This window comes from Falco naumanni, chromosome 5 (assembly GCF_017639655.2).
Source record: "Falco naumanni isolate bFalNau1 chromosome 5, bFalNau1.pat, whole genome shotgun sequence".
Taxonomy (NCBI): Eukaryota; Metazoa; Chordata; class Aves; order Falconiformes; family Falconidae; genus Falco; species Falco naumanni.
In genome coordinates this window covers 36,927,700-36,953,876 of record NC_054058.1, presented here as the reverse complement: position 1 = coordinate 36,953,876, position 26,177 = coordinate 36,927,700, and the positions used below count along the sequence as shown (strand labels likewise).

At 43.2% G+C, this 26,177-nt stretch overlaps 1 protein-coding gene across 8 annotated transcripts in view; it reads left to right on the top strand.

Annotated features, from left to right (window-relative positions):
• TCF20 (transcription factor 20) overlaps positions 1-8,784 on the top strand; it is a 130,623-nt gene extending 121,839 nt beyond the window's left edge. For 6 of the 8 annotated variants that reach the window (XM_040597060.1, XM_040597057.1, XM_040597065.1 and 3 more), the window contains 3 exons: positions 370-419; positions 3,382-3,509; positions 7,489-7,598. In XM_040597060.1, coding sequence (XP_040452994.1) covers positions 370-419; positions 3,382-3,465 — 134 coding nt within the window. In that variant the 3' untranslated portion in view covers positions 3,466-3,509; positions 7,489-7,598. Of the gene's footprint in view, positions 1-369; positions 420-3,381; positions 3,510-7,488 lie in introns of all 8 variants that reach the window. The other 2 variants (XM_040597062.1, XM_040597063.1) reach the window with 2 other exon arrangements.
• The last annotated feature ends 17,393 nt before the right edge of the window (positions 8,785-26,177 follow it).

Here is a 26,177-nt window from a genome sequence, read left to right as displayed (position 1 = left end):
GGATTGGATAAGTGCATCCATTTTCCTTGTGCTTTAGCAAGGAAGGCTGGAATAACTGAAGGGGGTTGGGGTACAGGATTTGTAGACTCACTGTTGTGATTCTTCCTCTATACAGAGTATCGGGGACACTGGGGATACTTGAACTTGGCTTGGTAATCCAGGCAGTATTGTCATTTGGCATGTTTAGTTAAAATTTATTTTCTAAGACTCTGGGGGTGGAAGGGATGAGCCTGCTAATAAGATAGTATTCCTATAAGAGATCTTTGAATGAAAAATATATACCTGTGAGGCAAGGTTAACACATGTGATGTATTATTCAAGTTGGTTTTTATTAAAAAAGTAATAAATTGCTGTCTTATCCTCTTCTAGATTGTTTACTAAACGAAGAGAATTTCTCAGTGAGGTGCCCCAAGCACAAGGTAAGAATCCTCTCCTGGATTAGACTTGTAATTTGCTGCCCTCTTCTGGTATCTAAATGTGGATTACTAATTTCATACCTAGGTAATACCGGTAGTCAGAGATGCTTTTAGATGAATTCTGTGATGTGTGCTTGTGGTATATTCTGGGGACAAACATCGACTTGAGAAGAATGCAGAGTTTAAGAAGATAGATTAAGTTTTTTCCCTATTTGTTCAGTTGTTCTTTAGAAAGCCTGGCTTCATTTCCTGTCTTCCGTGATAGAATCAGTACATCACTCACTGTTTCTGTTTGAGTGCTGCGCTGAAACTGGCATTGGTTTTCTCATTGATTTACTGAGGATGCAAGGAGTGAGAAAAATGGCTTTTGAAACGATGAACGTTTTCAAAACGTTTTGAAACATTTAAACGATGACATGAACCTGAAACACCTTGTTCTAGTTTAGTGGTAGTAAGACTGAGTACTACTACTCAGCCTTCGGTGTATGTATTTAGTTGTTCTGTATATCTTTGACGGTTCAGAAGACCCATCATAATTTTCAGTTGTTGTTGACGGATTCAGCATGCTACTTCTGCCTAGGGTCTGGGCATCCTTAACTGAATGTCCCTGGAGCCTGTAAACATAATGGTGCTAAGAGGTGGACTGCTGTTGCTCTGTCTGTATGGAAAGAGGAGGCAAGGCAGACAGTATATACTCTTTTATACACATAAGCAATGTGATATAGCACTGGGAATACCCCTCTCAGCCCAAAAGGGAGGATGCATCTCTGGGAGGCTGTGGATACCGGTCTACCAGTCTGAAATGCTCAGAACTATCCAGAAAAATTACTGTTCTTGTGGCCAGTTGGATACAACAGGAATTGTGTAAGACTGTGGATGGCTTATGCTGGAAAGTAAATGATAATAGGGAAGAATTGTGTTGCTTTCTAACAGGGATTAGTCTCCATTTAGTCCTTGTCTGCAGATCTCTTCTCTGCCTAGAATTAGACTGACATCTGGTGGTCTTTTGTCTTCACAGATTATCTTTAATCTGTCTTTTGTAAACATGCAAGAATTAGTCTCATGTTCCTTTCTGGATGTTCTGCCACAATATGATGTATTTATACACACGTATTTAAAATGCGCTGGAAGATTCTGGGGACATTCAGGCAGTTATCCAGAACTGGCCTACTTTTGATCATACAAAAGAAAATAAATTGTTATGCACAACTGTGGAATAATGTTGAAAATGTACAGCAAGCTTAAATCAATGCATTAATGCTACACAAATCTGCAGATCTTGCCAAACAAAAATGTGAAGGATGAGCTCCCCTTACTGTGGAATGCAACTAAGTGCCATCCTCTGCCCAGCTTTGGATACTTGACTAAAGAGAATAGGAAGGTTGCGTCTTTGAAGACTGTTTTATGTTTGCTGCCCGTTGCCTGAAGTATTGGAAAACATAGCGTTAAAGCTTTTCATAGCTGGCTTGGGTCACTGCTCCTGTATATGAGTAGTTGCAGTGATGAGGCTCAAACCATGAAAGGAAACCATTTTACAGAATCCAGCCTCCCAAAGAAGATACTGAGCAGGCACATTGATTTCTAAAGTAATCCTGGAGGGTGGGAAGAGGAAAACTGCCACTTAAGTTGATAAAGGTATTTCGTGAAGCAATAAAAATTTGAATTTTATTCAAAACTATGCCACTGCGGATAATTTTCTGTGTTGCACCGAAAATGGAAGTTCAGTACCAGCAGCCTTTCTTTGACACTGAAGTTTGTTGGCTTAGTAAAGACGTGAATAATTTGTTTGAAGTCAAGCAGAGTTTTCTGTGCTTGGCTATGACTTTGCCCTTGCCCTGTGGCTCAGTGATCATTACGGGTTTGTTACAAATCCTTCTGCAGGGCAGAATATAGGATTACCCTGCTCCTTCCGTTGTAGTGGCTGGGAAGGGGAGTTCCAGCCAGTTGCAAGGCAGGAACAGAAGGGTTGAAAACCATTGCTCCAGAATGACTGCAGAACAAATTGCATCAATTTTTTGCATGATATGAACATGAGCAATTGAGAGGAAGAAGGACTTTAGATTAGACCATTTAAAACTACGCTTGTAGGTAACGCCAATTTAACGTTAGTAGCTAATTAGCAACTGTCTAATACCTCATTCTTCTGTTCTGTAGTTAATGGGTGGAAGAACTAACTTTATAAATTCGCTAACACTGAGTAAGTCCCCCAGTATATTACCTCTCACCCTTTTCCAGTCTATGCCTCACATTGGTAAATTCACCTCATCATAGTAAGTGCCTCCTGGAGAGCAAAGGTGCGTCTTGCCTCATTAACTGTGCTTGACACTTCAGGCATAAGCAAGCTAAGCCCAGAGGGACTGGTTGTGCCTTTCCCTGTGCTCCCCAGTGAGCTTTCCCATTTCCTTCTGTCAGCATTGATGCTTCAACCATCCATGTCCTGAATGTGCTACTTTAGCAAAATAGCAGCTTTTATCACAGGGAAAACGCTGTCTGAAAAGTAATCATCTTTTGAAGGGTTAGCTTCCTCTCGCAGATCCAACTAGCTGTGTGTCTGCAGCGCAGCAAGTGCTGTTGCAACAGAACTGTTGAGGATGCTGAGGCACGGAGGAGGATATATAGGGGAACGGGATACCTCGCCTTTTGGTGGCACTGCAGCCTTAGATTGTCTTAAGCCATCTATGGGGCAATTTTAAGTGATTTTTCTCAGCTTTCTACCTTTTTATGTTAAATTCTGTGTTTCTTAAAATTAACCAGGCTTTCATATCCCAAACTCTTTACTTTTGCAGAATTGCTTGCTTTTGTCACAGGGAAAACTCTGTCTGAAAAATCTGTATCTGGTTCCAGTACTGACTTCTCTTTCTCTCTCTCTCCCTCTCACTTTCTGTATGTTCACTTTCCCTACCCCTGTCTTCCTTTTCTCCCTCATTTTCTTTTTCCTCCTCCTTTTGGCTTGCTGGTTCGTCAGCCCCTCCTTCCTTGCTCTCTTCCCTCCTTGCAGAACAAGATGGTGAAAGGCAGCCTCAGCACAGAGCAGTCGGAGCGGGGGTGAGGGGGGAAGTGTACTCCTGGGAATGGAAATAAAAGCAAGCACAGGTGAGTTGGGGAGAGTTTCCAGTTTCCACCTGCCTTCTTCTGTGTGGCTCCTTACCTCCAGTGCCTTCGCCATTTCTATAGAAAATCAAGGTGCTCTTGTGTACGTTCAGAAAATCGGTAATAAGTGTTTCTGTTTTTTCCCCTGCGACCATTCTGTTCAGGCTAGTGACCTCACTTTTTTGTATTTCACAGCAGTTCCTTCAGTTTAGCAGTGAAAGGCAAAGCTTGTTAGCTGTTGCAACTGCCTGATTACTGTCTCAGCTAAACCAGTGGCAGAAATCTCCTTTCATATTCCCATGATCATGTCCATAAGGATCAGAAGGATTTTTTCCCCAAGTCTCAGAGTAGTTAATAGTAAGCTTCTGTATAAATAAATAAATAAATAAATAAATAAATTCATCACAGTATCTTAAATTTTCTATGTAGGGAAGAATTAATAATACTGATGTGTTCAAGATTATTGTAATCTTGATTCCCCTGTTTTGTGGAAATGTAAATACAGGTGTAACTAAGTTAATCTTATCAGGAGCCCATTACTTTTTTTCAGACCAGCATTTTCCACTATTTTGCAGACAGACATGGGTGATAGAAGGTGGAAGTATATCCACAGGTGGCCACAGTTTCTTAAGTTTGTAATGTTTACTCTGGTCCCTCCCCTCCCCTCACTTTCCATCCAGAATGTGCTGTAGTTGCTGTAAGTCAGCAGGGTTGTGGAGAGCAGCAGTTGTGCTCTTGTGCCCCAGCTCCTTGCTGCTGTTCCTTACTGCCTCCTCCGTTGTCTAGTCCCAGCATTCATACAGCCATGTGTGAACTTGGGGAATTCAGTTTGTCTGAAATTATATTTTGTCATGTTAGCATCCAAGTTGGATCGTTTTCCTAATGTGGTTCACTTTGTGGCTGAGCAAATACCCTAGCACAAGGAGGAAGTTAGCATCCAGGGAATGGAATGAGGTTGGGATTTCTTAATTTCCACCAAGTGCATTGTCATTTGATGGCAACAGGGACATGTAAATGAAGTAAGTTTTTGGTTTCGTATTAATACTTGTTAGCAGCCTTTCCTGGAAACTGCAGCCCAGGAAGGTCTCATGCCTTCATTTCACTGCTTAGTTGCATTTCTTACTCAAGCTAGTTGCTTCTCTATCTTTTTCTTGCAGTCATGCAAGTGAAGTTGCTCTTTCATGTCTATTCCCTGAGCTGATGGTAACAATCCCCTTCCCTAACTGCTGTTCCCTTACTTCCCAGGCACCCTCCCTTACCTTAAAATCTTACCTGTTTCTCAAGTTAAGTAATTGTGAAGTATTTTTAATGGTGTTCTTTGTGAAGGATGAGAGATTAATCAGAAAATTTTGGGGTTTAGTGCAGTATTAGAAGATAGGCAGTGTTTCATATGAATACTTTTTTGTATTTAGTAGATAATAGTAGACTGCTGACTTGATTTAGCTCTGCTGTGTTCTGTGATTTTTTCATTTTTAACAGCATTCTTTTGGCTTTGGAGTGTTGTTAAAACAGTTACCATGCAAACAGTATCTAAAGTTCATTATTTGAGTAACTTTTTCCTTCCATGGTAAAGGTCATTGGGGTTCTTTCAAGCTTTTCTCTTTTCCTGAAAGTGTAAAAGCCAATATAATTTATAACGTTAAAAAAGAATTAGTCTCACAGGCAAGGCATCTGTTACAACTGTTTAACACTAGAGAAATCTCAGCGATGATTTTTTGGGCCATTTCTTTAAGGCACTGATGAACTTTATCCCAGAGACCTTTACACAGCTTTGTTTCCTGCATAATTTTCTAGTGCTAACTCTTTTTTTTTTAGATATGTATCACAGGAATGTATTGGCTTAAGACCTTGCAGGCTGTGGAATCTCTGCACCATGATCACTGTGTGCTCTAGACATGTCTCTAAGGCATAATTTCTTTCCAAATCCACTTCTGTCTCAAGTAGTTCTTATCTGAAGGTCCAGATTATTTAGACTCCCCCTGCTTTTGATGCTGAAAGTGCCTTAAAAATCAGGTTCTCCAATCTGACCTTGTGTCTGAAAATAACCATGCAAACCTAAAAGATCCAATTACCTAAAAAAATGAATTAGCAGAATAATTAAATGCTGTATTACTGTGGTATTTAAAGAGGTTTAGAGGAATTCTGTAGCAATCCTGGTAGTACAGGAGCTTCCCTTCTGCTGGACTTGGTGTAAGGTAGAATGGGCACTCAGCTTTTAAACTATAGGGCTGCTTTAGTCCTGGTTCACTCCTAGGCCTAGCAAGTTAAGAAGAAATCCTGCATGTTGGGTAACATCCAGGCAAGTCAGTGTATTCTGTCTCTGTTGCTTCTGTCTCTGAGCCAGTTGCCTCTAGAACATTTGGATCAAATCCAGATCTGGAGAGTGACTGTGAGAGTGAGTCTGGTGCTCTGGATCTTGTCCAGGAACGGGGAAGGACTCTCCCTGTGCGTTGAGCCTGTTTCCTCCCTGAGCCAGTGCCTAATGCTCTGGACCAGTTCCAGGCATGGGCTAGCTGCAGTTGTACAGGAGCCAGAGACAGCAACACAGCCTTGACACTCCTTCAGCGAGGGCGCACAATTGCACAGTAATGAATACCACAAAGGTCAGCTGCCTGAACTCTCTAGGAAGCTCCCTCCTTTCCTCTCTAGCTGTATCTCCATGGCTTACCCTTCTGTTTTTCATATGTGCTCGCCTGACTTTTTCTTCGCTCTTAGCCTGGCACCCCTGTACGAGGGGATATTTGCAGCCAAGAGGTAGGCTTGCTGGGATGTAATCTAATTGGTGTGCTGATAATCAGAACAGCATTGACTTCTGTATCACACTTAGTTAGGGTTCCTGGAGTTTAATTGCCAGCTATGAATGAACATGGGTGTTACTTTGTTCCCAGGCACACCTCTAGTGCCATCAACTGCTTTCCGTATGCCTCGCTTATGTTGCAAGCTTTTTTCCTTTTCCCGAGCTCACTAGTTGGTGGGGAGGGATTTATTTAAGTTATAACAAAGTAAGTAACCTTACTAAATAAACAAATTGCTTCTGGGCTCACTTGTGTTTTGGGAGAAGGGAAGAAAGGAATATATTATTTCAAGCTTTGCTTTGTCAGCTCTGCAGATTAAGGATGAGAACTGTAGCTAACAGAAATGAAATTTCAACTTTGTCTGCAGTTCCTCATTTGAACTGAGCTTCCACCAACTTAGCAAAGTCCTGAAGTTCATTTTCTCACTTCAGAGAATTTCTGGACAGGGAGAACGAGCATGCCAAGCACTTGGATGTTTCCACATTTGTCTTGAAAGACATCACAGGCTTAGTCCTTCCATAAACTGTTGCCACCACCATAATCTGGCAATTGGAACAAAAAAGCAACGGAAAGAATTATTACCCACTCTCCAATTAGTTTAACTGCAGCTTTACCTTTAGCTTGGGCAATCTAGCCATTTCCCAGATTTGGTTCCTGTAGCTGGACTCCTATAGTTTTGATACTACATATTCACTGAAAACTACTGTTGGATGGTAGCTTGGTCACTGTATGAAAATACTTGGGTCCAGTCCCAGAAGGGGCAGTGTAGTATGCCAGAAACCGTCATAGCATTTGACTGTGCTTGGCCTCTGTTTCCAGTTTTCATAGTCAAGATGAGGAGCAAACATTAGGTGAACGAGCTCCTTTCTGGCTGCTCAAGGTAGGTCTTTCTGGAAGAGTGGCATGCCATTGTCGTGGCACAGATTGTCCTGTCATCCTGGACCTTTTCTGTACCTGGACTTAATTTCCGCTGGTTGTTAAACTAATACTTTTTATCATGTGGATTTGCTTTTATGAGCTGCGCACCGTTATGCTTCCATCCATTTTCAGTCTACAAAACTAAAGAGTTCTTGGTGTTAACTGCTGTGGTAGGCTGATGAGTGGGGTTTGTGAAGCCTGGGGCGGAGCACGTTCACAGATGGAGGGAAGGAACCATTCCAATATCACTGTTTCACTTTGTTTTTCAGGTTAGGCTGTTGAGATAAAAAGCGGTGGACATTCATGATTGAATGGAATCTCTCCCACTGTGCAGCCATGCCCCCTCTCGACGTGCCTGCCAATGCCAGCACTTCCTTCATAAATTCTTACATCACACTCAAGACTGATGACATCACAGAATCTGACCAAGGAGTCTGAACCAGCTGTTTCCATGGACACAATCTCCATAGTGACAGTGGGAAGGGGAGGGGGAAAAAGGAAACAGGTGGGGGGAATTAAAGAGGGAGGGATAAATATATATATATATATAAAGATCTATTTTTTAGTCTTGAAAGACTTTGTTTTAAATGAAAGGTGCGCTATATCCCTTTTGATGCTTTTGATTAAAATTAACAAAACCCCATATAAATTTAAAAAGAAAAATGTAGCTAAAGTAAATACTAAATCCAAAATCAAAGCAAGGCTTGTGGAGCCTAACATTTTGTGGGGAAGAATAGGGGAACTGGAAGTACTCCAGACTCCCCTTCCACTTGCTTCCTTTCTCACAACATCCAAGGAAGTTTAATTTTAAAAGTCAAAAAAATCATGATAAATTGTTTGTAAGGTGTGGGAGGAAGGCTTGGATGGTTGCAGGTGATGGGGTGTCAGTACTTGTGTATGCAGGGTATGAAGGTTATTGGTTTTGAGAGACCCTATATTAATAGTGGAAGTCTGAGAAACATCTGAGGACTCTTAGGTTATGAGACTCATGAAGTAAGAGGTAGTTGCTGCTTGCTAGACCCTGTACATCTTTTTCATGTGGGAACATCTGTACCACACGGGAAGAAGGAGTATTTGCCTGTTGTGACAACAACATGCACCCCCAAATCATTCCAAGAAGCTGCCTTCAGTTTTGAAGGCAGGTGAGAGGAAGGTACGGTTTACCTGCCAGGTGGGGGAACTGGAAGGGAAGTCTGAATGCTGATGGAGGCAATATATCTTCAAACTGATCAGGAAAATCCACTTAGCCCTTTTTTTTTTTATTTTATATTTTGCTTTTCCTAAGGGAGGAAGAGGGAATGTCAGTGTAACAGCCTACATTATGTGGTTATTTGGGGTGGTGGGTTTTTTTTGTAAATTATGTAATTTTAAAACATTTGGGTTTAAGGAACAACAACAACAAAAAAAAACCCATAATTTTTTCTTGTTAAGGCCTTAAGAAAGGGGTTAGTGCATCTTTCAGGGGTCACTCTGCCATGGGAATAAAAATAGCTGTTTCACAAACAGTTTTATATAAAAAAAGCTTAAAAAAACCAAAAAAACTAATAAACTTCATTTTAACCTTGTCTCCTTTTGTTTTGTGCGAACTTGATTTGTTTAAAGGACAGAGAGACAGTACTATCTGCTGCTTTTTGGTTTCTTTGCCTTCATCAGTTCTGTCTTCAGTGACGACCTTCTGAACTGGCCCAGCAAGAGGAAGACCACAAAAGCTTTTAAAATTTAAAGCTTAGGATTTATTTGATGTTCAGAGATAACAAGCCAATAACTGGATGAATTTTCTGTTCATGTGAGCTGGTGATATTTCACCAGGTCACAGACTTCTTTCACTCATAGGGTGGTAGCATATCCTAGCGATATCAAACAGCGTGGTGTTTACTGGGAAGTCACTAGAGATAGGGATCTAACCAGCATGACTTGGATAAAAAAACGGGGTTGATATTGTGGGGAGGGAAGAACTATTTTAAAAAGTTATGTACTGGATGCTTGCTCAACTACTCACATTCTGGAGTATTCAGCACATAAAGAATAAATTCTATGATAGCTCATATTAAGATATCTATTTTAACTCTATTTTTAAAAGATTGATTTAAAGATTTGGGAGATAATTTGGCAGTTATTTATTTCTAGAAGTTGCTACTCTCACTGATAAGTATTTGGAAAGAAAGAGCAGTCTTCTGCTTACTCCTTTCCCAGTAGCAGCTACTGAAGTTAGTATGTCCTTCTACATTAAGAAATAGACCTGTTGTGATAAATGTCACTAATGTGTCCTGAATTGGTGCTGAAAATATTTAACTGCTGGTGTAGTCAGAAAAAAATCATTTTTAGCATAGTTAATGTGATTGAGTAAATGACTTCTTTTCAACTGAATAAAAATTGTTTTTTTTTTTCCTAGTGTCTGTTCTATTCTACCTGTTCTGGAAAAAAAAAAAAAAAAAAAAAAAAAAGGGAGTTACTGTTACTGCATTGATTTATGTTGATGAGGAATCAACTTTGTAATACTACAACAGCAGAGGACCATGTGGTGAAACTGCTAAACTTGATACTTCTGGCTCTTCACGGTGCTGTCACGCAGCGGAGGCAGAAGGTTTTGGGGTGCCTGGGAGGGAGTCTTGGAGGCTATCCTTGTGGGTGCTCGTGGCAGTTGTTGTGGAGATTGAATAGCTCCTCATGCACCACGGTTGGAAGGTAGTGGGAGCCACATAGAGTAAATGAATGGTACCACACTTGACTTCAATAGAAATACTTCTCGGTGGGGAGTGCCTGAGACCCTTCAGATCAGCTGCTGCTCAGCCTCTTGTCAGCGCTGTTGGTGGAGGTAAGGGGTGTGCTGTCTCATAGAGAGAGGTCTTGGAGTGGGTCATCTTTGTTGGTTGTCTTTACAGAAGCCAGAGCTACCACAGTTCTCTAAAACCAAGCCAGGAGGAATCTAAACCAATGGGTAATGGTTTCCTGGGAGAACCTGGAAACGATCCAGAGCAGCCATAAAATCCAGTTGGAAATAAAAATTTCTTTTGGCTCAGAAGATACAAAGTGCCTGAGTGGATTCTGAAAGCCATACAAAATGTTTACCAGCTCCATCCTGCAAAAGCAGTTAACAGCTTGATATGGATACCCAAACTTGAAAGAAAGAAAAGGTTTGGAAATTGTGGCTGATTTAGAATTTGGAGTAGAAATGACCCGCAGTAGAACATTAAAACACAGAGATTGTGTAAAGAACAAAATGAGCATCCTGCCAGCCAGTTGGGAATTAGCTGTTTGGATGAGGAATGAACTAATGAGAGTTTGGTCTAACTCCCATCGGAATCTGCGAAAGGAAGGAGACTGACATCAGTTTGCTGGGAGACATTGATGTGATGGTTTAACACCGTTTCCAAAGTGTGTGGTTGCCATTTAAAAAGGAAACTCCAGCCTCAGTGAATCAGTGCTGCAAACAAGGTGAAAGAAGAAGGTGATGCAAACTGATGATGTGTAACACTACTGAAATAAAAAAAAAGTTAAGGGAGTCAGGGCAGAGCGTCTGCAAAAGAGTGTTCTTCGTCTAGTTCATGGAGTCCAGCTGATAGCAAGCTAAAGAAACACGGTTTTGGTGGGACATTCTTCTTAAAAGAAAAGCATTTGTCAAGATACTGGCAACTAAATCACAGCTCTGGTAATTTGACTGTTTAATGTGCAGTATGAACTGTAATGTACATAAAAGCATATCAGAGGGGAAATGAATACCTTTAAACTGGTACAGTTACAGGGAGAATATTTTGGGTGTAAACTTTCTAAATTCCTGTGCTAATAACAGTGTTGTTGCATGAGGAATTGCCTATGCCATCTTGAGTGCAGTGGTTGTCCTGGACATGGTAGAAATAATTCATAGAGGGACACAGAATCGGTTTCTCTGAGCTAGTCCCTGGCTTATTGGAATGACTGGAAGAAGCAATCTTCTGTCTAAAAACATAGAAAATTGAATTTACATATCAGGCCTGTGGAAGTGGAACAGTCTGGATGGTTGAGGATGAATAAATCATTGGTCTGGATTTTTGATTTTGTGATTAAAAGTTGCATGAAAAAGAACAAAGTACAGGTAATCCAGGTTCAGTTACAGGTCTAGAAAACAGATGAGGCAAATATTTTGTGGCTCTACTGACTTTCCTTTGAGAACCTGGAAGTGTAGTTAGTTTTGGGTTAGAAATCTATTGTGAACAGGATGAGGTTCTTGTTTGGCTGATGGAATAGTTCTAACAAACGTGTTTGGTTGGGGTTTTTGTTTTTTATGCAAGAGCTACTGCACTATATTGTGAGTCAGAATTTAGTCAATAAAGGGCAAAAGTAATTACTAGAAAATTGTGGGAGACCAGTAACTCTTCCGTATTTTGTCTATGGCATTGCTGCATGTAAAAGAGTTTGGTTAATGTACATCACTGAAAAATCATCTCCATATGGATACCCTGCACTGTCAGCTCCAAAACTGACCTGTGCTATTCAGCTAGAAATTGCTATGTAAAGCTGTAAAGGAAAGAATGAGATTTTCCTTACAGTATGAAGGTTGGTGAAATAGTTGCTATCATTATCTCTATACATGAGTGTTTAGTTTTTTGCTCTGCCTGTACTTTCAGTTGGATCCAAGAGGTTTGCTCTCTCTCATCCAGCTGAAAAGTGAACAGGGTGTTGCTTACAGAGTTTTTTGTAGGATTTAATTTCTGAAGTGGGGCTCGTTCTAGTTAGTACCTCTACAGAAGGGAGCCTGTATTGGAGGGAAAGCATTGCTTGTTTGCCGGCTTCTTTCATGGGGCTTTATTGGGAGTCAAGATTGCTTCGCTTTCCTTCTTGTTCTGTAGAGGTTTCTTGTAATTTATTGCTTAACTCAGTTTTAATGCTATGGTTTCAGGTTTTTGAGCTTACCTGGCTAGCTTTAGAAGTGCTTATATTTCTTAGCAGCCCAAGAGAGTTATCTCCCATCCAAATAATTTGAAAAAGAAAAGTACTCTTTTAGCTCATAGCAAACCTCCTGTGAAGGAAATATTCTACTCTAGCTGCAGATCAGGATTTGGACTGGTTGTGTACTCTTCCACGTGGTAAAACCTGCATGCACATACTACTGAACGTGAGCATACCCAGGTCATCTGCAAATACTACCTGCATTAGATCAGTGGCTTTTGGGTTGTAGCTAGACCTGCTAGCAACAAAACTTGGAGTCCACAGTGAGTTTAGAGGTCAGTGTTCCCTGGCTTTAAGGTATATCGTGACAATGATTTTCTGAGTTTTACTGAAATTACTTACTTTCAGTGTCCCACCTTGTACTTGAGTCACAACAACCCCATGCAATACTACAGGCTTGGGGAAGAGTGGCTGGAAAGCTGCCTGGCAGAAAAGGACCTGGGGGTGCTGGCTGACAGCCGGGTGAACGTGAGCCAGCAGTGTGCCCAGGTGGCCAAGAAAGCCAGTAGCATCCTGGCTCGCATCCAAAGCAGTGTGGCCAGCAGGACAAGGAAGGTGATTGTCCCCCTGTCCTCTGTGCTGGTGAGGCCACACCTCAAATAGTTCAGTTTTGGGGCCTCTCGCTACAAGAAAGACATTGAGGTGCTGGAGCATGACCAGAGAAGTGCAACGAAGCTGGTGAAGGGTCTAGAGAACAAGCCTTGTGAGGAGCAGCTGAGGGAACTGGCATTTAGCCTGGAGACAAGGAGGCTCAGGGGAGACCTTACTGCTCTCTACAGCTGCCTGAAAGGAGTCTGTAGGCAGGTGGGGGCCAGTGTCTTCTCCCAGGTAACAAGTGATAGGATGAGAGGAAATGGCCCCAAGTTGCGCCAGGGGAGGTTTAGTTTGGGTATTAGGAAAAATGTCTTCACTGAAAGGGTTGTCAGGCATTGGCTGACTTCAAGCTGGAAGTGTTAGGGACATGGTTTAGCGGTGGACTTGGCAGTCCTGGGTTAAAGGTTGGACTTGATGATCTTAAAGTTCCTTTCCAACCTAAATGATTCAATGATTCTAAGATCTTTCAGTTCGGAGCAGCAAAAAATCAGCAGAGAAATTTTCAGGGAAGGAGCTGGGAGGTGCTCGGCATTTACACTGAAGGTAAGTATAGTGGTGTAAAGATAAGCGTGTTGTATAGTGAGAGTCCCATGAGCTGAAGCTGATTCGTCAAAGAAGTGTCGAGACATCTAATGGTTTATTAAAAAGGAAAAGTTTTTAATTGGGACTTCCACTTGAGTTCCTGCACCTGAGCTGTGTTTCCCTTTCAGAAGAGAGATGGAATCATTAGATTCTTAAAAATTGTAGATTGCTTTGAAGACATTATTTTTGGCCACTGTTGGAATTACCACGAATAGATGCTCAACCTGGATTATGGGGCATAACAGTATCTGCTTATTTTCATGCACTTGTTTCATCAACTGGTGTCAGAGTACCTTACAAGTAAGACAGATTTCATGGTTCCCATTTGTAGCTGGAAGAAATACCAAAAAGACGACAAAGTATTGCTCAGTGTTGCATGATTAAATTAGGAATGGCCACATGGAAATGGATCTTAAAGAGGCAAGAAAGGACTATGTATATAAGCAGGAGAAAGGCTGTGATTTAATGTAACACTTTGGGGTTTTGTGATATCTTTGCTGCTTTGCAAACCAAGATGAGGAGGTTACTGTATAAAACAGTCTGTTCAGCTGTTGTCCTGCTGTGGCTAAAACTTCTGAGGAGGAATCGCTACCTGTACAGATGGTGAAACTATAAAGTGACCATTTGGAAATGAAAGCAACGAGCTGCACTCTACAAGAAAATAAGCAAAGCCAGTGAAACACTGCTGATGAAAACATTTCCAGCAACCAAAAGTGGAGGCCATACAGAATGGACCGATTTTGCAGACTCTAAGCAGATTTCCAGGGTTGTATTCAATTCTGCTCTAAGTATGAAGCATTCTTGGCTTCACAGGACAGAAAAATGTGCTGGGAGAAGAAACAGTTTCCAGGGCCATGAGAAGGAAGTGGGCATTTGCAGCCTTAAAGAGGGCACTGATGGCTGCAGTCATGGACTACTTCAGCCACACAACTAATTTTTATTAAAAACAACAGCAGCATGTTGCCACAGGAACACAAAAGACTTAGAAAAGATGCTGTTACAGCAGAAATGTAAGCATTCCTTATGACGAATGTGAAAGACAGGCTTAGCAAACATCGAGTTTGTGTTTTGTTGCCTCAGGGGAAGAGGGAAAGAAGGTGCATCTTTTGTACCATGCAGAAGATGAACAAATTAGAAGCAGAAAACACTAATCTCAATCCCTAATAACTGCCAACAGTGACTGTAGACTGCCAGTAACTGGGACAAATTCTGTTCTGCAGTGTGGCCCACTGGCCTCAGACACTGCCCGTCACCCACATTTGATGGATTCACCCCTGAGCTGAGGGTCAGCACTGCAGCTTTATAGTCCAAAGTGGCTCTTGAAAATAAGGAGAGGTGTGAAAACATTTTACAAGTGGCCTAATTGTGTGAAAAAGCCATGGAGAAATAACAGGTCAGTAGAAGTCACTGAGGATTTGTTCTTGGGGCTCCTTGTGGGGAATGCTAAGACATGAAAGGAGGAGACCTGAGACCACTGGAAAGGCACTTGAAGGCGTGAAGTCCTCACTGCTGGAGGTGGCTTTCCTGCTGACGTTTTCTGTGTGAAGTTGCACGTGTGTGCATTTTGGAAGAGCAGTGTACGTAGGTTATCATACCAAACTCATTCTGTACCGTTTATTAGGCTACACAGCAACAGGCCCTGAAATCTCTTCAACATAGAACAGCCTTTCTGCACCCAAATGGTTGTTCCAAACGGAGGATAGTCTCTGTTGTGCTTTAAAAGGGAATGCTGGCCAGGTCACCTGGGTTTGTTGTTCCCTCTTCAAAGCACATATACTTCATCTTTATTTTCTGCCTCCAGTCAATAGCAAACACAGAAACGAACACAAAGGCTGATGTTCATTTTCTAGGTTTTCATTTGAGCTAGTTAAAAAAGCTGCTACAGTCAGGAAGACACCCAAAGTCTGTGCAACCTGCATTTACCAGTTCTGCAGAGAGACTCGCCCCTTATTTTTAGCATTTATTGGAGTTACTTGGACTTTGAGAGTAGCTGATCAAAAACCTAAACGGCTCTTCCGAGTCTGCAGCCAAGTGTTCAGTGAGGGGTCTGATGGAACTTTCCTTTCATGTCCTTTACAATGCAAGAGAAAGGACCAGTCTGGGGCTTGTCTGAACAGCCTTTTCATCTGGCTATTTGCAACAGCCCTCTGACCTACCTTTTTCTTCACTAGGTGCTTTAAGGATATACTGATTTGCAGTGTGGAAGAATACGTATACTTATGTTTTTGATTTTTAAGCATATAAGCATATACATATGTCTGGAAATATGAGTATAAGGGTTCAGTAGCTGAGAAAAAAATGGTTCTGTTTGTTGACCAGGTTGCATGACATCGGGTGGGAGCCATAAAACCCACAGCTAAGGTCTGTCATGAGTTCATGGGGTACTTCAGCAACTTAAATGTCACAATTCAGAGTCTCCCGCAAGGCCTCTGCCACTGTGCCTCTGCACACACAAACAGGCAGCGTTCATGAAAGAATAAAATCCTTGCAGTCAGCAGGCTTTGTACCTTCAGACCACAACTTTCTAAGTGTCTATCCTTGAAATAAGCTTCTAACAGCAACATAACATGGCAACTTATGTTGGAGAACTGCTAACTGCGGTATTTCCCGTTGGTTTTAATTTCTGCCTCAACTGACAGCGAGTGTTTGAGCTTGGTTGCTACTGCTGGCTGTGCAGCTCGAGCTGTTGTAAATTCCAGAGCAGACAACTATCCCTAGTCACTCTGAAAAGCCTTGTGGCGCTACGATTCAAAAAGCACCTGAGAGTTCATAACAGGTGTGAACAGGTCGAGACATTTTCATCCTCATTTCCGTTGGTGACAGGAGTCTTTGTAAGACTCTATCGTCACGGTTCTCCATGTTTTACATTACTTTTCAGGTAACCTGTGTATTGCATGTCTGTGTTGCTTGCAGGTAACTCATCCTGGTTTTCTTAACTCATCTTGGAGTCACTCAAGGGTTGTGTTTTGGAGTTGTAGCCCAAAGGAATTGGGATGCAGGAGCTCACATTTCCCAGCCCTCCCTCTCACCCTGAAGTGTGACCAAGGGCATCTGTTGCTGGTCTCTGTTCCTCAGACAGCACAGAAAGCTCCAGCCCTCCAGGCTCACCGAGAGGTTACTCCCCTGGTATCTGGTGGCTATTTCAGTGCTGTATCACTTCAGCAACTTCTCCAATTGGGTTTTTGGCCTATCACATGTCCCCATCATGCAGGCAAGCTGGAAGTCCAGAAATTCCGCCTTTTTCTCTCTCTCTGTCTCTCTGGGTTTTTTTTGTTTGGATGGTGGGTTTTGGGGTTGTTGGGTTTTTTTGGTGTTAAATAGAATCAGTAGATTTATTCCAGACTTCTTCAGCTTTGCTTTTTTCTTTTCCAAAACTGAGGAAATCTTCTCCATTGTTCGCAAGGGTGTATACCTGCTCTAGTTCAAGACTTAAATGAGAGTTCAAATCATTTCTCTGATCAGGAATCCTGGTCTAGCAACCATAACTATTACAAAAAGGACACGTGAACTTTTCACCTGCCATCCATGTTCACGTTTTACAGCTACCTGAAAGTCCTGTTACAGAACAGACTGGAAGGGACCTCTGGAGGTGTCTGGTCCAACCTCGTGGAGCCTCAGAACTATGCCAGGTTGCTCGAAAACCTTCAAGGCGGAGACTCCCCACCATCTCTGGGCCCCCCTTCCTGTGCTGAGCCATTCTAGAGCAGCAATTCCTGCTGCTGCAGCTTGTGACTTGTCTTCTATCCTTCCACTGTGCAGCTTGGGGCGTTGTGGCAGCAGTGGGTGGTTATTCTGGACCCCATTCCTGCAGGGAACTGTGCCGTGATCCCTCCCTGCACAGCCAGGAGGAAAGGGGAGTGTGGACCACTGCCTGCCTGAAGCTTTTGGGAAGTAGTTACCAGAGCCTTCATCTTCAGAGCCTTACTTCTTGTAATTGAAAAATCTTTCTAATTGAAACACACTGCTTGTTCCCCACTTGCTTTTTCTCTGCTTTCTAGCAAACCTGATGTTTGTGTTGATACTCTGGAGACCAGAGGTCTTCAGCCTGACTTCAGTCACTCCTAGCCTACTTGAGGGAAGCGGGTTGGCTAGCACAGACACTCCTCGGGCTGATGAACCATCTCAACCTTGCACAGAAACCACAGGTCCACCTCACCTAACCCTTTGTGGTGCAGAATTCACCCTGGCCTGTTGGGTGTGAAGGAGTTCACCTTTCCTTCTTACCATTCTGACCTCTCTCTGCACCCTTCTCTGCCTGCTTGGTCACCTGTCGACCCTGGAAGGGCTGCGCTCGGGTACCAGCCGTGAGGGCTCTCTGGTGCTGCCACCGTAAGGCTCCCTGAATTCACATTCCAACAAAACCCATGCACAAATGAAGCTGGGGGGCAGAGGGTGAGGAGCTGGGGACTGGCCGAAGGCCATCTGTAGCAGCTCGAGGATGGCATAAAGGGGTTACCCTGCTCTCGCTGAGCCCTGCAGCTGCTCCACTGGCTGTCATGGAAAAATACAGAGGGGTTTCAGCCAAGATCTTTGCATGCGCCTCTTGGTTTTGCAGGCTAATAAGAAGCCACCCTTTCTAATCTGCAGGGCAGAGTTGGAGCAGATGAGGCAGAGGGTTAAAGGTTCTCTCTCAGAGGAGATTTTTACAGCACCCATTTCTGGCAGGGATGGGCGCAGAGGCAGGTGGCAGCACTGCTGCCTGTCTGCTGCCCCCAGACTGGGCTGCACCCAAAGCTCAGGGCGAGGTGCTTGTTTTCATCGACTTTCAGCAACAAACAAAAGGTGCAAATGAGTTTGTACATTGAATTTGCACTCTGACTGCCTTTCAGTGGCAAAATTTGTTGTTCGTTGACTTCTTGTGCGATCTGCAGCCTTTCCATCCCTGTTGTGCTCCCAGCTGAAAACTCCTGTGCTGTGTGACGCTGAGAGCAGGCACTGCTGGCCTGAGGGTTTGAAGCTGCTTCCCTAGAGCAACCAGCCAGGTTGCAGACAGCACGGTCAGCAGCAGCTCTCACCCTCACACCAGAAACGGCAGAACACAGCTGGCCGGGGTTGGCAGCTTTTTCCCTTCCCCCTGTTCCCTCCAGGCACCAAGAGTAGCAGCCACGTGGACTCTGTTTGCAGGGGTGCACTTGGGTGGTGGGATCCATATGCCATGAAGTTGTCATCACAGGAGCTGCCCCCTTCACGATCAAATCTATAACACTTGCACAGGAAGACAGGTAATGTTAGAAACAGTTGTTGAATTTTTAATCCTGAGTACAAAGGCTATGCAAAAATGAGGCCTTAGTTCAAAACACAGTGAAGACAAATCAAAAAGCTTTGGACTTTCAAATAGGCAATACAGAGTATAAAGTAATTAAGAATATGTTTTAGGCCTTTCCCACTTTCTAGATATGAACCAGTATGTCTTATCCTGGAGTAACACTAATCAGAAGGGAGCTGCGGAAAACCATTAACTCACCTACATAGTACCTGTGTTCAGTACGTAGGAGGACTAAGGTTTGTCATCGCCATACGTAGCACGGCTTTCAAATTTTCAAAGTTTTTGGTTTTTTAAGTAACCCGACATTTTTAAAGTGTTATTACCACAAAAACCTTCTTTTTTCCTGGCTAGCTCAGCCCTGCACGTTGCTGGTGCTCAGCGATGCCTTGCTGTGAGCTGCAAGGCCACGCAGCTGTGCCCGGTGGACCGGGGGGGCAGCAGGTTTAGGAAGCTGCTGTTCCTCTGCAGGTGGGGAGGTCATTTATTGAGGATCTCAGAGTTCTGCCATCAGGAGGAGGGGAGGAGGGTCAGTCCAATGGAGGCCCCAAAGCCTCCCATGTCATATCTCTCCCACTCATGACCTGCAGCATGGCAGCCTCGTGTCTGTAAGCATCCATTCAGTCTTTTTGGACAGCTTAAAAAACACAGAGAAAATACTTCCAGTTTTCCTTGCAGTTGCCCACTCTGGTCCTTCCTCCTTGCCATGGAAAGATCACTGCTTATGGATACCTCCTGAGTGAAAGAGTGTGGGTATTTTTGTTGATGCAATTTTTGTTAACACAAACCCACAACTACATAGCTGTAGAAAATATAAAAATGAACACAGAAAAATAAGCCTTTATGTATGGTTGCTATGAGAATGTAGCAACTGCTCTTGACAAAAGTAACCTACAGATAACTTGGGATGGAGTACCAAAGGTAACCAACTAGCTAAACACTCCACAAGATCTTGCCTGCATTTCCATCATTTCTAATTTCTGCTTCACTCCATATGCTCCCACTGTTATTAATCAAACTGTGAGCATGACTGAGCCGATGTTTCAAACCAAAACAGTTATTTGTGGGTTTCCTAATCATAAAAAAATAAAATTTACATTCTGATTTTCAATGCACATTCGAATTTTCAAAGCATAAACTATCATTAGGAGCATCATGCAGAAATCAAACATAAACAACCTGTTTCACTGTCATGGTAACACACAACAATCTTATGTTTACAGCAGGCTGATAAAAACTTCTAAATGCTGATTTGTATTCAAGCCATTGTTTATACTGACAGAAAAAGTGCAGATAAACCCATGAAAATTTGCTAATGAGAGCTTGACACTGCGTTATTCATGAAAATAGCAAAATAATAAACTCTGTACTCTTAACAACAAGCATCCTATGCTCTCACAAATGATTAACAGAGGTTTTAGATCATCAAAATGGTATGTTTGAGTATTTTCATTTTAAGTGGATTAATAATCATTTGGGCAAAAAGTGCTGGGACAAATGCACATTTCATTTTTGCTGTGAAAGTTATTTATAGTTTCCTAATAGAATCATTGTAAGTTCTTCTGCTCATCTGCTGCTGCCTTAATGGACTGCCGAACAAAGGGCAGAATTCAGGAGATCATGAATTGCTTGACAGAACAATCATCAATTTTTACCCAGTGAGCAGCAGTCGCATTTTCTTCTGCAGTTAAGCCTGGCCTGCCAGTACACGTGCCTTTGCCCGTGACAGTCTGCTCTCCAAATCATGCTGTCTTTTCCATCGCTTCCCTTCTCTCCTTGGATTTCTTTATCAGTCATGATTTTTTCTCTCTCTTATCATTAAGTCTTGCCCCTTGAAGCTCCTCAGGTGCCTGAGAGTAAGACAGGAGTGTTGAGATTGTTGGGATTTGTACTGTTTGTTAGTGAGCAAAGTCAGAGGTGTCTTTTTGTTTTTGCAGATTGCCAGGAGAAGCCACCTGATTTTTAGTGGTTGGAGGAGGACCCACCAGCAGCCTGCTGTCAGCCTGTTGCAGGTATGGACAACTCTCCATTTGGGACCCGCCATGGGGTGCCAGCTGGGCTCACGTTGCTTTTACTGTGGCAGTGGGAACCACATCCCCAACACTGTCCCTGCCATGCAACTCAGGTGCCTATGACATGCCCGACCTGCAGGTACTTCCCACTGCCTGCGAGGTGCCCACCCACCCGCACAGCAGCAGATGTCTGTACTTGGTGCTATCTAAGGTTAATAAATAGCTATAGTAAACATCCAAGTGCATGCAAATGTGCTGAGCCTGTGTTTGCTGTCCTTAAAACCAGGAAAAAATTGCAGCGTTGCTTCTGCCTGTGACTTTTTCGCTAGTGCCTTGGGAGGGGGGGCGTTGGTCTTGCACCCCTTGCACCGGCAGTCTGAGCCCAGACTGGCAAGCGACTGGGCTCAGTTTGCTCAGGCATTTCCTTGTGTTTGATGTCCTGCGTTTTAGTTCCCCTGCAGTTCAGTCTTAGTTTAAGTCCTGGGGAGCAGATACCTGCTGGCGTCCCTTTATAGAGACCAGCGCAGCAGGGCCCCAGACTAGGTACAGCTCTGCTGTTTCTGTAGGATCCTTTGCATCTACCAGACCCAGCCTAAGGCAAACACACAAGAGAACCGTGTCTGAGAGCCTAACGCCTGCACACCTTATCATACGGTGACAGGCCGGCTAACACAAGCTTCTCTATACAAAACAGCTGTGCAAATGTGGCAGCACAAAGGAAGAAAAGGGGTTCTGAGCTGAGCAACAGCACGTGCTCACGATGTTGAAAGCAGCTGTTTAACTTAAATGAGACAGGAGCTAACAGCATGCACCAAAATAACCGCTGTGGTATTGCTCCGAGCACACACTTACATGGATGCAGTAGATAATGCGCCACTTTACCAGAACAAGAATATTTTTACTCTCACCGTTGGAGCAATCACAGCCACCAAGCCAGGAGGAAAGCAATGTGAACAGAGATAGTTGCTCCTACCTTTATTGACTCCAAGGAAATTGTAATAGCAAGTATGTTTTATAAGTAATGCCTCTCTTCATCTCTTCTTTCTGAGATGTGCTGAGCACACAGTTCTGAATGCTTTCCTGGGAAGCCAGGGATGTTCAGGAGCCATCAGAAACAAGCTAATAAGCTTGGAGTGAAAAGAGAGCGAATTATCATTGAAATCTGGAATCTGACTTACGTACTAGGAGACAGCATCACCCCAGGTTATTCTGTCTGCTCCTGAGTGCTGTAAGCACAAGAGAAAAATGCAATTCTCCTTTTAGTCAGATTAACTTCCCTTTTTACCTAGATTCATAAATAACTGAACTGAGAACCTAACTATGACAAAACAGCATCCCCAGCTGTCCTTCCAATACATGGAAGCAGCAGCAAAATGCTCACTGTGAAATACTCCCTCTGCCAGAAGGAAAAGATCAGTTAGATGTTTCCTGGAAAAAGAGCGAGTTCTTCAAATTAATTTTTTGTCTTTTTTTTTAACCTCTACTCTGAGATCTTTGGCAACCCTCTTCTTTGCTTTGTAATAATTATGGTATCAGTGCTCATTAATGTACTTTGCACTTAGATTTGTAGATGCTTTCTCACAGCTGGGTAAACAGCCCCATTAAACACATTTTACAAGCGAGGAAATTGAGCTTGCAGCTAGCTGAGTGCTTGCCTTTAACTCACAGGGCAAATCAATGGCAGAAACTAAACCAAGACGCTTTTGTCTGTTTGGCTTCCAAACTCTGGATTTAATCACCTCATTATTTTCAAAGGTGTCCCACTGATCTCACACTTCAGGAAAGCAAGATGAGTTTCCCCATATGGACATAAATGCATCTCTTACAGGGAAAAAAACCAACCAAACAAGCCCCAGGATTTTAGCCAGTACCTCCGTCCAAAATTCCCCTGGATGCTCTCATTACAGCAAAGAAAAACCCCATGGTATCAGTACTAAACCAAAAATGAAAAGAGAAGCAATATATTCACAGCTCTTGAGAAGCTTAAAGAACAGGAAACCAAAACCAGCAGCTGAGACACATCAACAGCCTATGTATCGGGGGCGTAAGCCATATTTTTCTGACAGTTTCACAGGAGAGTGTGAGTCAAGGCAACTGCTGCCAGTCATTTTCTGAACGAGCAGGCATCTTCCCAGAGCTTGGCCACATCACAGAAGTTTAACAGTATCTTCAGGAGGCATTTTAGACCAGTGCTGGTACCATTACCCATGAGAAACAGCACTTTGATTTGCTACCTCCCCGCGCTGGGGTTAGAAATGGCACGTGCTGAGTGAGCTCTGTTTAGCTAACTCGGTTCAAAGTAACAGTGGGAACACTGTGGCCTGAGGAGTTAAGGCCTGTAGGAAAATCTGAACTTAAATTCAGTGATTAAAACCAAACCAGCTTGTTTTGATTTCTGCTTTAACCCCAGTTAACATGACCAGGATGCTGGGGTTAGGGTCCATAACTACCATGGTCTAGCCACTCGCTGAACCGGTGAACCCTTACTGGGCAGTGTTATGTGTATGTGCAAGCTCAGTACAGTCAAAATCAAGTCAAAAGAAAGCCATTCTGCTCTCATTTCAATTTTTCAGCTTGCCCTTACTGTCTGAGGCTTGTCTGTGGGTAACTTCATCTCAGCGGCTGCTTTGTTCATCCAGACGCCGACGCCTGCAGTGACTACACAGCTCATATTGCCAGGATGGTCACAGCCGCCACTAGAGCCTGGCTCCTCGACACCTTGCAGCACCAGCGTAAAGTGGCCTCTCCGGTGTGAAAGATGGAGCCCAAGACCCCCACTGCTTTTGGTATCGAGTTCAGAGTTGTGCTTTTTAAGTGCAAGGGACCTGTATGGGGATGGGACAAGATGGGATGGGACGGGATGGCTGAAAGAACCAAAGTCTGACTAACACTCACTTGTTTGTGTCATAGGTGAGCTGCTGTAATTGATATAGGGAAAAGGGTAGGAAGCCACGGGGATTTTAAAGAAGAAAAGCCTGGAGAACAGATTTCTTTGCAATGTGGGAAGGCTGGCAGTAAGTCATAGTAACAGTAACTACGAAAGACTTGGCTATTTCAGTTCTGCTGACTGCTTTATTATGAACAAGCTGTTAGCACAGTCCATCTTAAGGCTGTAGAAGTACTTCCAATGTACAAAACCCCATCTGAAGGCCAAAAAAGTCACAGTGAACTGGCTGAGACTAAAATCTCCCGAGCTGGGGTTGTGCCTCAGGCTAAATTTGTTTGGGAACATTCAGCCAAAAATTTTTTAATCCCTTCTAATGGCTGACATTGTTCTTAGAAACCCATTGTTTATCTGACCTTCTCCTAACCCGTTAGAAAAATTTCTGGCGATATTTTCCTTTCTCCGTTTAATGCTTTGAAGCATTGCACATGAAATTTGGCAGCAGGCAGCTTTCTGTTAGGAAGACACATTGCACCAGCTCTCTAAAACTGTGCTCAAACTTGGCTGCATTACAAGCACTTGAAAACTCAGTTTGCATGTGCTTGATAGAGTTCTCAGTTTTTAAGCTAAAATGCCCCAGAGACGTCTGAGCAGAGCAGGTGGTGGTTATTGCTGGCGGCTGGAGGCTGGCAAGGGTGAATGACAAGTGCGAAGCTGGTCTCGTCTGTGCTCCCCTTGCTCCCTTCCAGCACTGAAACAGTCAGGAGAGGCCATCCAAGTGAAGGCAAAACAGGCAAAAGATGGATGGTGGGCTGAAAAAAGGAGGTGGAGGAAGGACCAAAAAATTCTGGGACTGGGTGGGAGATGATGTTTTCTGGGCTCAGAAAAGGTCACCAAGGAGGAAAGGTTTCTGGGGTCTTTACCAGCCCCAGCTCTGCCGTAGCCTGGGAGAGGGACAGCCAGGGAACAAGAGCAACAGGCTTCACACTGACCATTTGTGCTGTCCCAAGAGGCTTTGCTCCTCCAGAATGAAATGTTGCTGAGGTTTGGCTCCACAGTGTTACAGGGAAAGCAGTCAGCCTGCTGGGATTTGAATGAAAAATTTCTAAAAGCTCAACAAGATATTCACGTTACGTGACCAGTGCTTCCTGGCTGGCTCCAGTATTGAAGCAAAAAGGGAGAGGAGGAAAAGGGTTTATTTGGCCATTGAAAGATGTTCACGGCACCTCTGCAAAGGACTGAGTGTGCGGTGCTGGGTAATTACTGAATCAGAAGTTTTCATACACAGGCAGTAATCCGTGACCTTTATGTCTGGGGTGTCAAACTTGTGAACCTGCAGGAAGATCTGCAGAAGCCATTTGCAACCCGAGCCAGGAGCTGGGCATGGTGTGACAGCTTCTAGGCTTTTCCTACTAGGTATCAACACTTAGAAGGTCATTTGGACTTACGTTTTCTCCATTGCTGGCACCTCAGAGGGATGCTGTGAGTACAAAAGACTGCCTGCTCTGAACCCATGCAGATCTTACAGAATAAATGGACAAAAAGGCTCAATTAAAACTGTGCAGGCAACTCTTGCATTACCTTACTTCTCAACGCTTCGTTTTGCAATATTAATAAGTTTTTTCTTAAAGGTGCCTTTCTGTTTGTATTGCAGGTTTTTCAGTCAAAGAATGGTGATGTCTGCACACAACTTCTGTAACTTCACTTAGCTCGTATCTTAATTGACTGTGCACAGTCAAAGACATGCACCCAGCCTAGCTGGGCTGCAGCTAGCTAAAATTAATATGTATGGATTTGGAGGGTTTTTTCCCTGACTTGAAAATCACTCAAAATATTACTTTATTGAAAAGAAATGCAAATGAACAGCTTTCATTCTTCAGAAGGATAATTACCCTTTTCTCTTTCTCTCTCAGAAAGAGATTTGTTGTCTCTTGTTTCTTTGCCTGCTTTGAAAACTCTTCTTTTGTAATTACTTAAGCTATAACACTTACTCCAGTCCTTTGCAGAAATGGCAGTCCATGCTACCAGCCAAAAATGGAGGAACTGTCTAGTTTGGAGCTTGAAAGGGGTAGAGGAAAAGATGATTTACCTGGAAACCTTTTGGAAAGGTGTAAACTGGGGGCTGTATGTGTGTGTGTAGTATTTTTTTTTCTTAAGCTGGTGTATATTTCAGGTTGCAGCTTTGTTGCCTTACATCAAGCCAAACCACAGGAAGAGGAGCAGCTGGAGAGTTACCCTTCTGATGGACTTCCAGGTTGATGTTCATTAAAAGTAAATCCACTTTGGAAGTTCCAATCAACCATCCTTCTTACGGTCCCGAGGTGAGTGATGGGAGTCTGACAGCCTTTGGCTTTAGTCAACTAAGCAGAAAGGAAGAAACCCAAGTGGGTATTTTTCAGCTAAAGTTCATAAAGTTGGAGTTCAAAATAAATTGAAATGGGCAGGGTGACTTCCTTTTGCTAGTGGGGTGACCAGGAAATGTGCACTGTCATTCTTTGGACCACACTTCCCATCTTTTCACTTGTCATCTGAGTGCAGGTGTCATGAAAAATCAGCATGAGAGGAACCCCTTGATCACCTTTTAGCACTCAGCCAGCTCCTGCTCACCGAGCTCACTGAGTACAGGACTGTCACAGCTTTGTCTCCTAAGGCCTTGCAGTGGAACTGTTTGAAATATGGTGGGCACTCAAAAGCTGA